This window comes from Malus domestica, chromosome 15, assembly GCF_042453785.1.
Source record: "Malus domestica chromosome 15, GDT2T_hap1".
Taxonomy (NCBI): Eukaryota; Viridiplantae; Streptophyta; class Magnoliopsida; order Rosales; family Rosaceae; genus Malus; species Malus domestica.
In genome coordinates, this window is record NC_091675.1 from 21,627,551 (window position 1) to 21,637,207 (window position 9,657).

Below are 9,657 nucleotides of genomic sequence, written 5' to 3' on the forward strand. Positions count from 1 at the left end.
CCTCACCAACAATTTCATCCTCTCTGGATCTTCATTTTAGCAAACACATTCCTCCTGTTTTTAGTCAGCCATCTACATCACCATTATGTGCTTCTGTGCCTGTTCCTATTTCTTCATCTTCATCCTCCCCTGCACCTGTCTCAGTTGGCTCTTCTTCCAGTTTTGTTCCTCCTTCAGCACATTCATCTTTCTCCCACAATCAACATAGTCATCCTCCTGCCCCTGTTAATTCTCATCCAATGATTACTAGATCCAAGGCTGGTATACTCACGTCGAGAGCCTGTACAGCAACTAAGCACCCACTTCCAGTTGATATGGATTATGTTCCTACAACATACTTGCAAGCTTCTAAGCATGCTCATTGGAGGCAAGCTATGCAAGATGAATTTAATGCCTTGCTAACCACTGGTACTTGGTCTCTTGTTCCTTCTCACCATTCTCAAAACTTAGTGGGCTGCAAGTGGGTTTTCCGGATTAAGAAGAAGCCCGATGACACTGTTGACAGATATAAAGCCCGGCTTGTGGCCAAGGGTTTTCATCAACAAGAAGGTATTGACTTTCAAGAAACCTTCAGTCCAGTTGCCAAACCGGTTACAATTCGGATCCTTCTTACCCTTGCTGTGCAATATAATTGGTTTCTCAATCAATTGGACATTAGTAATGCCTTTCTTCATGGAGACTTAAAGGAGGATGTCTACATCCAACAACCCCCTGGTTTTGTTGATCCCTTACACCCTACATCTGTGTGTAAGTTGAGGAAATCGTTGTATGGTCTCAAACAAGCTCCTTGAGCTTGGTTTGATAAACTGTTCCAAGCTCTTCACTCTCTTGGATTCACCCAATCATCCTCAGATGCTTCTTTATTTGTTCTCAATGGTCCTCAGTTAGTCATTGTCCTTGTCTATGTTGATGACATTCTTGTCACCGGACCCTATCCTCACCTCTGTCAACACTTCATTCAGCAACTTGGGGCTCAATTTCCAGTAAAAGACCTTGGTCCTCTTCATTATTTCTTGGGATTAGAAGTCCATCGATCTTCACAGGGTATATTTCTCCATCAAACAAAGTACTTATTGGATCTTCTCAAGAAAACAAATATGGAGGGTGCAAAACCTTGTTGCACTCCCCTTGGCTCTAAGAAATTAGATCACAGTGGCCCTCTTCTGTCCAATCCTACTGAATATCGCTCCATTGTTGGTGGTTTACAATATCTTACTTGGACTAGACCCGACCTTGCTTTTGCTGTGAATCAAATCTGCCAATTCATGCATGCTCCCAGGGAACAACATCTCCAGGCAGCAAAAAGGGTTCTCAGATTTCTCAAAGGCTCTATCTCACATGGTGTGTGGTTCACTAAAGGTCCTGTCCATCTTTCTGCCTACTCGGATGCTGACTGGGCTGGTTGCACAATTGACAGGAGATCAACCACTGGTTATTGTGTATTTTTGGGTTCCAATCTTATCAGCTGGAGTGCCAAGAAACAAAGTACTGTTGCAAGGTCCTCTACAGAGGCTGAATATCGCTCTTTAGCTCACACAGCTGCTGAGATAACTTGGGTTTGCAAGATTCTCAAAGATCTGCACTATCCTCTCTCTACATTCCCTACTCTTTGGTGTGACAACATATCAGCAATATCTTTAGCATCTAATCCTGTCTTTCATGCTCGAACAAAGCATGTTGAGATCGATTATCACTATATTAGGGAATTGGTTTTGGCTCAACTTCTCAAAGTCAAGTTCATCTGCAGTGAAGACCAATTAGCTGATCTTCACACCAAGTCTCTGTCTAAAACCAGATTTAATTATCTGTGTTCCAAGCTTCCCATTGGCCTCATTTCTGATCCCCCTTCTCGCTTGAGGGGGTGTATTATGGAGAATGACAAGTCATCTAAGTCTGCTACTGTTAATAATTCTGTTACTGTAAATTAACTGATTGTATTAGTTGTGATTAGTTAAGATAGTTATAAAGTAGTTAGGGGTATCTATGTAAATAGCCAAAGGCTATATATATTCCTACACAATGTGTAAAGTTCTCAGTCAAGTAAATACAATCAAGAAAACTTACTATTGAAGTTTTCTGTTTCTTTACATAAAACATATATAAAAGCAATCAAGCTCTAAAACTACATATCTAAGAGCGTGTTTACGTGTCCATAATCGGAATCAAAAGTCGGAGTGTGATTCCGATTACGAGTTATTCTTGTGTTTACTAAAATTTGGAGGAATCAAAATGGGTGGGGTCCACTCGAAAGATAGGAATTGAATTCCTAATTTTGGAGGAATTGAACTCCTGAGTATGATGCGTCATTTGAATCCTGGGATAAATGAGGAATCCGAAATACAATTTTCTACCTATTATAACCCCATCTAATTCCTAAAAACTCCAAATCTGCCACTCAAATCAACAAGCCTAGACCTCTCTGCCTGCCTCCCTTTCACCTCCCCGTGCCCCAATGAACCAATCTCAAGAATCCTAGGGCATCTGTAGATATCGTAGTGAGTTGGTTGTTCTTTGGTTATGGCATCGTGGTTGTGTGGGGATGGAGGTATGACGCGTGAGAGAGATCAATGGATGCGCAGGAAATGATGATGAAGGATCCACAGAAAATAAAATGGAGGAGAGGGAGGGTGAGAGTGGTGGCGATAGCAGCTGGTGAGTACTGACGAAGGATACTGAGGAGAAGAGAAAAGATGTGAAAAATTAAAGTTTCAAAAGGTAGAAAACTTGCCCACTGGCTTGGGAAGTTATGGGGTGGGTATAAAAATTAGGTTTGAAAAGGTAAAAAAAAAAATTAAAAAATTAGTTTATAAAGAGATAGAAAATTTTATCATTGATGGGTTAAGATAGTATGAAAATTAAATTTTACTAATTATCACATAAAATAATTCATTTAGACCAAGGGCGGTTTTGATTCCGATTAGAAGTGAATTGATAAACAACTTATATGAAACCAACATCATTCCTATTTTGTTTCTTAACAATTTAGTAAACACCTTCCATAGGAATCTGATTCTGATTCCTCCCCAATCCAATTCTGCATCAAATCAATTCCCCCAATTTTGATTACGGTTTAGTAAACGAGCCATAAGAGATCTTGAAAGATGCTTTCACAACACCGAAACAGAAGAGAAGTTGCATATCAATCAGAGAGAACGAGCAGAGCCATATGCTATTCTTCGTGTTTTGAGTCTTGACCTTCACACTCCAGACGGCCCCAAAAATTATTCGAAATGTAAAGCAGCCATTCGCTATAAATCCGCACATAAACAAAAACACTCGCTTACACTAAATCTCAAAGAGGTGGTACCATTACCCACATCGTTAATAGTGGTACTTTCTTAAGCAGCCTTAGGTGGCGATGCGTTATCAGGAAGAGTAGTCTCTGCCGGTGTCTCACGAGTGACACCCAACATCGAGTCATATTCCTCATCACGGCGTGCAAACTTCTTTCGCAGAACCTTCTGAAACTCTATCTCGTCGAGGGGCTTTGCATTTTCAGCTGCATGAACCTGAGCCAAGTTGGAATAATTTAAGGCTGACTGGGAGATGAAGGCCATCTCGTCTTCTGTGAGCTTTCTCAGGAACTTTGCTGGATTCCCTCCCCATACCTGTTATAAAACATTCAGTAAACAACCAGTTCGAAAAATTTAAGTTGGTCGTTAAAAATTAATAAACAAGAAGAGCTACATTCAGCTATAAAAGTTGTCAGCTCGCACTGAGTCACTAGGATGAACTTATTGTGAGCTTTTTGTAATAACAGTTTGCACAATCAAGATACTAGTTTAACTGGGTACGGACTTGTCACATTCCAGGCAAATAAAGGGTGTTTTGACATACCTCTCCACAGGGGATCCTTGTGTTCTGCCTTACAAGGGCTCCGGCAGCAACCATGGCGTGTTTCTCAACATAAACCCCATCAAGCAAGGTTGCAGCCATACCAACAAATGCCTCATCCTCTACAGTGCATCCATGCAAGACAGCACTGTGGCCTGCACAGTTCAAATCAAAAACCACGGCACCAGAATTAGATCCTTACACTAAACTAAACCCACATCAAAACCATGCTAAAATCACCGGAAACACAATCACACATAACTCACCTACAGTAACATTGTCCCCGATAATGGTAGGCAAAACCTTGCCAGTCAAGTTAGATTTTGCTACATGAACAAGGGAATTGTCTTGAATGTTGGTCCCAGACCCAATGCTGATGCTGTTAGCATCACCTTCACACCCGAAAACAACAATCAGGTAAATACGACATCTTTCGGGATTACGCTTCTACTCCCAACAACAAATTGGCTTACTTTTTCACAGAACTGGATTCTCAAACCAAAATTAACCTACTTTAGGAGTTAATATTACCCTACTCCCAACAACAAATTGGCTTACTTTTTCACAGAAATGCTTACCTCTCAAAACGCAACCGTACCAAATGGAGGAGCCTCGGCCCACCTGAACTTGGCCTATGATCGACGCACTGGGCGCCACAAACGCCTCCTTATCGACCACCGGAGCTTTGTCGAACACGTTCATCAGCGTCCGATGCCGCGATACTAATAACAACAATCGAAACAAAATAACACAAAATTCAACCACCGCATATCTCAAAATTCAATTCGACATTCAATAAACAAAGCTACAGACTCAGAATTGTGAAATTTGGGTGCAAATTTGTGTGAGTTAGGGTTTGAAGGAATTGAGAGATGAAGGAGAAGAATTGGGGGCGTACGCTGTTCTTGGAAGTAGTAGTTGCCTTGGAGGCGGGAGCCGAGGCGGTCAATGGCTTGGCCAGTCTCGCGGATCCAGAATCCGACGGTGTAGATTGCTCTGCCCAGGGTCCCCATCGTCGTCGGAGATTGGAGGGTTTGTCGATGAGCGTTAGTTTGCAGGGGATGGTGTATGGACGGCGCGTACTGGGTTCAGTCGCGGTCTCAGCTGTGGGTGGTGGAGCAAAGCATTTGAGAATTTGAGGGTTTTGAGGAGGAGAGCGGCGCTGCTGACAAGTGGGTTGGAAATGTTGGCCAGCGAAGGAGGTTACTGGACTCGCTCACTCGGATTCAATGCGCGCCGTTTAGTCACCTGCCCGGATCTTGTTTTGGTGGTTATTGACTACAGCTTCCCTACAGTATCGTAATGTAATCTTTCAGTTAAGAATACCACGTGGAAATAGGGAAAACGAGCTCTTTAATTCTTTTTATCATGATAAAATCAGTAACGTAATACAAGTTCATGAGAGAAATTGGCAGGATACTCATGCCGGGGTTGACAACGGTAAGGTCGAGTTCGAGTATCCGAACATGGAACCGGATCTGAGGATCAAGGCTTGTGACATCCTTTTTTGTGACAAACAATGAGAATAATCTATACTAAACTCATCCAATTATGAAGAGGGAGATTCAAACATGAGACCTCAGTTCAAGGACGAATGCTTTTTAACCAACCGAGCTACAAATCAGTTGCCCCAAATGCTTGTCCAAGTTAGCAATACATGTTCAGCTCTCTTAGTTTTGTACTCTATACCAAAACATTTTCCTTCATTTTCATGCACTAAAATTACTGTAAAAGTAAATACAACTCAAATTTTTAGATTCAATCGCTTCAAAAGGTAAATCTTTGCATCCAAAGTTGCATGAAATCATCCAATGACAAAATCTACTATCCACCAAACATTATTCAACACACTGAAGAGACGTACGATCAAAAGTACAACATAAGATCAACCATTTAAAACACAGAGATATCGTATTTAGCAACAAGTCTACGGATCTTACTGAATTAATAAATCGTTCCAGCCATTTCGCTAATTATGAAGCCTGCAAGTTAGCCTACTACCTCAAGCTCTCCACGATGTAAGACTAGGGGTGGCTCGGTATGGGATCCCATACTGAAACCCTTGTCTCGATTCCCAAACCGAAATTTTCGGGAATTCCAATTTCAATACCGATTCCAAACCAAATTTTTGGGAATCTCAATTTTCGGGATTTCGGGACAAATCGGGAATCCCGAAATGGTTTTGGGTTTTTGGACAAAAATTTGACATATTATGCTTTTGGGCTAAAATTCAACATTTTATATTGAAAAATTGACACATAGGCAGGCCCAATCTGCCAATTTGTTTCTACTAATCTGTGCACAAATCTGCCAATTCAAAAGCTTATGTGCACAATCTGCCTATTCAAAAGCAATCTGCCAATTTGCCTAATCTGTGCACAAATCTGCCTATATGTGGCTCATCTAGAAATAGCTTGCTTAAACTTTGATCTGTTCCCGCTTAAAAATGCATTCAATCAATTGTCTCAACTAAATTCAAAACGGGTGATAAACTATGCATTTTATCCTTCAAGTTCTTGATGGTAAGCTTAAACGAGAATATATACAACAGAAAGTAAAAGAAACGCTACAAAGCAGACGGAGACATAATTTGTTCAACTATGCATTTTACCCTTTAAGTTTGAAGAATCTTGTCGAGCATACTTACCACACAAACAAGAAATTGTGATGGGCCAAGTTGACATAGCAAATCGACAGTACATGTACACTAGTAGTACTACATCTCGGATTTAATCCATATAGGATGTTTATACAGTCATTCATAACGGTAAATATGGAGAAGCTGGACAAGGCTAAAAAGGAGATGAATCCTACTCGGTTGAGGCAAACAAAATTACCTTGTCCTTGATGTCCTTGTGGCATTGGTTTGTACACCTTCTCTGTTAACAATAACACACCAACAAAACAACATTTGAAATATCATCAGTAATGTTGTCTGCCTAATACCCCAAGTAATTCTCATAAAAAGACAAAAATTTTGATCTTGCTTAAGCTTTGATCAACATTGGTAAATATGGGTCGCTAATGTGACATCCATTTTATTAATAATGGCTTCCAACTAGAAGAGAATAACCTCCACATATGCTATTAAACCAGAATCTGAGAAATTATTAAATCAGAATTGGAGAGAGTATTAAACCACAGCCTATTAAATCAGAATAGAGAGAGTATTAAACAGTTTGCATCGAGAGAGTATTAAATTAAACCACAACCTATTACAAAAGGTCAACCAATGACTAATGTAAATATACCAAAGCTCCAAAAGCTTAGATTCCTTAAAGACCAAATACTTTAGACTTGAATATAAATATGTCCCCACATTACACTCTTAAAAGCAACAATTAAATCAAAGGAGCATACAATTCAAGAGAGCATAAAATTAAATAAAACTTATTTGAGAAATTTACCTGTTGCTGTTGGCAAATAAAACTCCAGCACAGTAGCAAAGCAAAAGAGCCCAGTTCCTTCGGACCTTCACCAATCTGCAAAAACCCAAGAACCTGAACCATTAGATCAATTAAATAGAATCTAATCTGTGAAACCAAACAAACCCTAAAATTACAAACCCTAATCTAGAATTCGTAAATTAAATTTCACAAACCCTAAATTAAATTTCAAACCCTAAATTAATTCCCATATTTATTTACCTGTGTCTGAATCTGAGAGATAGAATCGCGTGAGAGAGTCAGAGACTCTTGAGAGAGAGGATCGCAAGAGAGAGTCACGATAGAGAGAATCGTGAGAGAGAGACCTCAGAACAATGATGGATGTGACTCTGTATCGTGAAGGAAGGGAGAGACAACACTGGATGATCCGCGTGTGGTGGTGGGCCGGTGAATGGTTGGCCGAAGTTGGATTTGAGTGAGACTGAGCTGAGAGAGAGAGACTGAGAAATGAAATGAAAGTTAGAAACTGGAGTGGAGTCAGTTCAGTCCCCGATAGGGAGAAACAAAGCTGAAACCTGAAAGCCTAACAAGGAATAGATGGACGGCATAGATTTTGAAACAATCCAACGGTTCAAATTCATTCTAATTATAATTAAAATAATAATATATATATATATAATAATTAAAAATATACATTTTCAGTTCGGTATGGGAATACCGAAATTTTGGGAAAATCGATTTGGGACATTTTTGGTTTGGCATCGGTATTTTTTTGGTTTGGTTTGGGAATTTTGAGAATTTTTTCCCTCCATATGTAAGACTCATACAGGTTCCTGCACACAAGACGTTATTTTAAGAAAACAATAACAATGAAATATTTACGTTCTATTTGCAATAATCATAGGCGACCGTGAAAAGAATGGAAGTAAAGTTTATCTCACATGGAGTATCTGATGGCCTCCCTCAATGGCAGCCTCAGCAGGTAGAAAGTCTTCAACAGCAACTTCCTTGTTCTCATTCTTTTTGTCTATCATGGCGTAAGAGTTAAGGGCATGCGGCAAAAACCAGTTCATATTGCAAAGAGACGAACAAAGTTTTTTAATAGATTAATTATCTACTTGAGGTAATTCATAACTGTGGAGTCACACGACTCTCAACCGCTTCAATTTAATGGAATGCACGCGATGTAGTAATAGGATACAGTCCTCAAAGAACCGACGAATTTCTGCAAGGCGATGTGGAGGAATCTCCTTGATGTCAGTGTAATGGCGGAACCCAGGGTCATCCGCACATACTGCAATGATCTTGTCATCCTTTTCACCCTGCAATAGAACTCATGTTTTCGATAGCTACACCCACTTCTGGATGTATGAAATCAGATCGCTATGAGAGGAAACGATACAAAGAATAAATATTGAAATTCTGATAGCCAAATGAAAACAGCAGTAAAATAAACAAAACTTCCTTTGCTTGTTACATTAAATTCTTTAAACGCATTGATCTAGTCAAGCATGAGATCGAAACAGGCTTTCTTACTTGATCAATCATGGGCATTAATCCAATAGCACGAGCACGAAGGAAATAACCAGGTATCACGGGCTCCTATATGGGAGAAAAATCCAAGACTATTTAATAAGTTCAGTCGAATATACAAGATTAGCTGTTTTGCCATTGAGGAGGGAATTATGTGTCCAAATGACATTACCTGCATCAGTACTAGGACATCCATAGGATCGCTATCCTCACATATTGTTCGTGGGATGAAACCATAGTTGTGTGGGTAAACAACCGATGAATAAAGCACTCTGTCCACCTGCGTTAAAGAGCCTCATGCATTAGTGTCCTCCATGAAAGGCATCAATTTCACACTAGATGCCAATACCCTAGCAAACACTATGATAACAATGTCTACCAAACAACGGTAAATATACAGGGCCCATGTTTAAATTTCTCTAACCGTAATGAATAAGCATGGTTAACTAGAGAGGCAACAGCTTATCATTTGGAAAGAAGAAGAATAGTCTTACTACTATAAGGCTACTTTTCTTGTCGAGCTCATACTTAACCTTGCTGCCTTTGCCAATTTCAACAACCTGCCACAGAAATTATCACTTGGATTCTTATGTAACTGGTGTAACAGAATCTTCAGCTAAATATATATATTTTTTGTCATTTATTTTTCAAAAAGTGGGGAAGATTATTTAAGTCATCATCGTCCACTGATAGAAGCATTCCACAATCTTATTCTAAAGGGTTTTAAACTCATCCACGGCGACCATATGCAACACATCCATAACTTACATGTTGGATTTGTTAAAGGGTCCTTTTGCTAAAAGATCAGAACAATAAAAAGACTAAAAGAAAGTTAGAAACAATGACTCACACAGTTGAAAACTGCTGGTGCACCAGGTCCTACATAGACGAAAACATCAGGCAT

The 9,657-nt window shown here is 39.8% G+C and overlaps 2 protein-coding genes across 2 annotated transcripts; both read right to left on the reverse strand.

Moving 5' to 3' along the window:
* Positions 1-2,889: 2,889 nt before the first annotated feature.
* Positions 2,890-4,870, reverse strand: LOC103401147 (gamma carbonic anhydrase 1, mitochondrial). Its single transcript, XM_029094037.2, has 5 exons — positions 4,733-4,870; positions 4,413-4,556; positions 4,101-4,226; positions 3,838-3,989; positions 2,890-3,608 (listed from the first exon to the last, which is right to left on the reverse strand). Exons 1-5 carry the CDS (start codon positions 4,845-4,847, stop codon positions 3,339-3,341), a joined length of 807 nt encoding a protein of 268 aa, XP_028949870.1. The 5' UTR covers positions 4,848-4,870; the 3' UTR covers positions 2,890-3,338.
* A 226-nt stretch (positions 4,871-5,096) lies between these two features.
* On the reverse strand, positions 5,097-9,657 carry LOC103401189 (soluble inorganic pyrophosphatase 4-like). The gene is made up of 9 exons (XM_070812783.1): positions 9,604-9,657; positions 9,248-9,313; positions 8,926-9,033; positions 8,757-8,822; positions 8,422-8,542; positions 8,189-8,247; positions 7,703-7,738; positions 5,255-5,858; positions 5,097-5,143 (listed from the first exon to the last, which is right to left on the reverse strand). The coding sequence occupies exons 1-8, from the start codon at positions 9,655-9,657 to the stop codon at positions 5,832-5,834; spliced, it is 537 nt and encodes a 178-aa protein (XP_070668884.1). The 3' UTR covers positions 5,097-5,143; positions 5,255-5,831.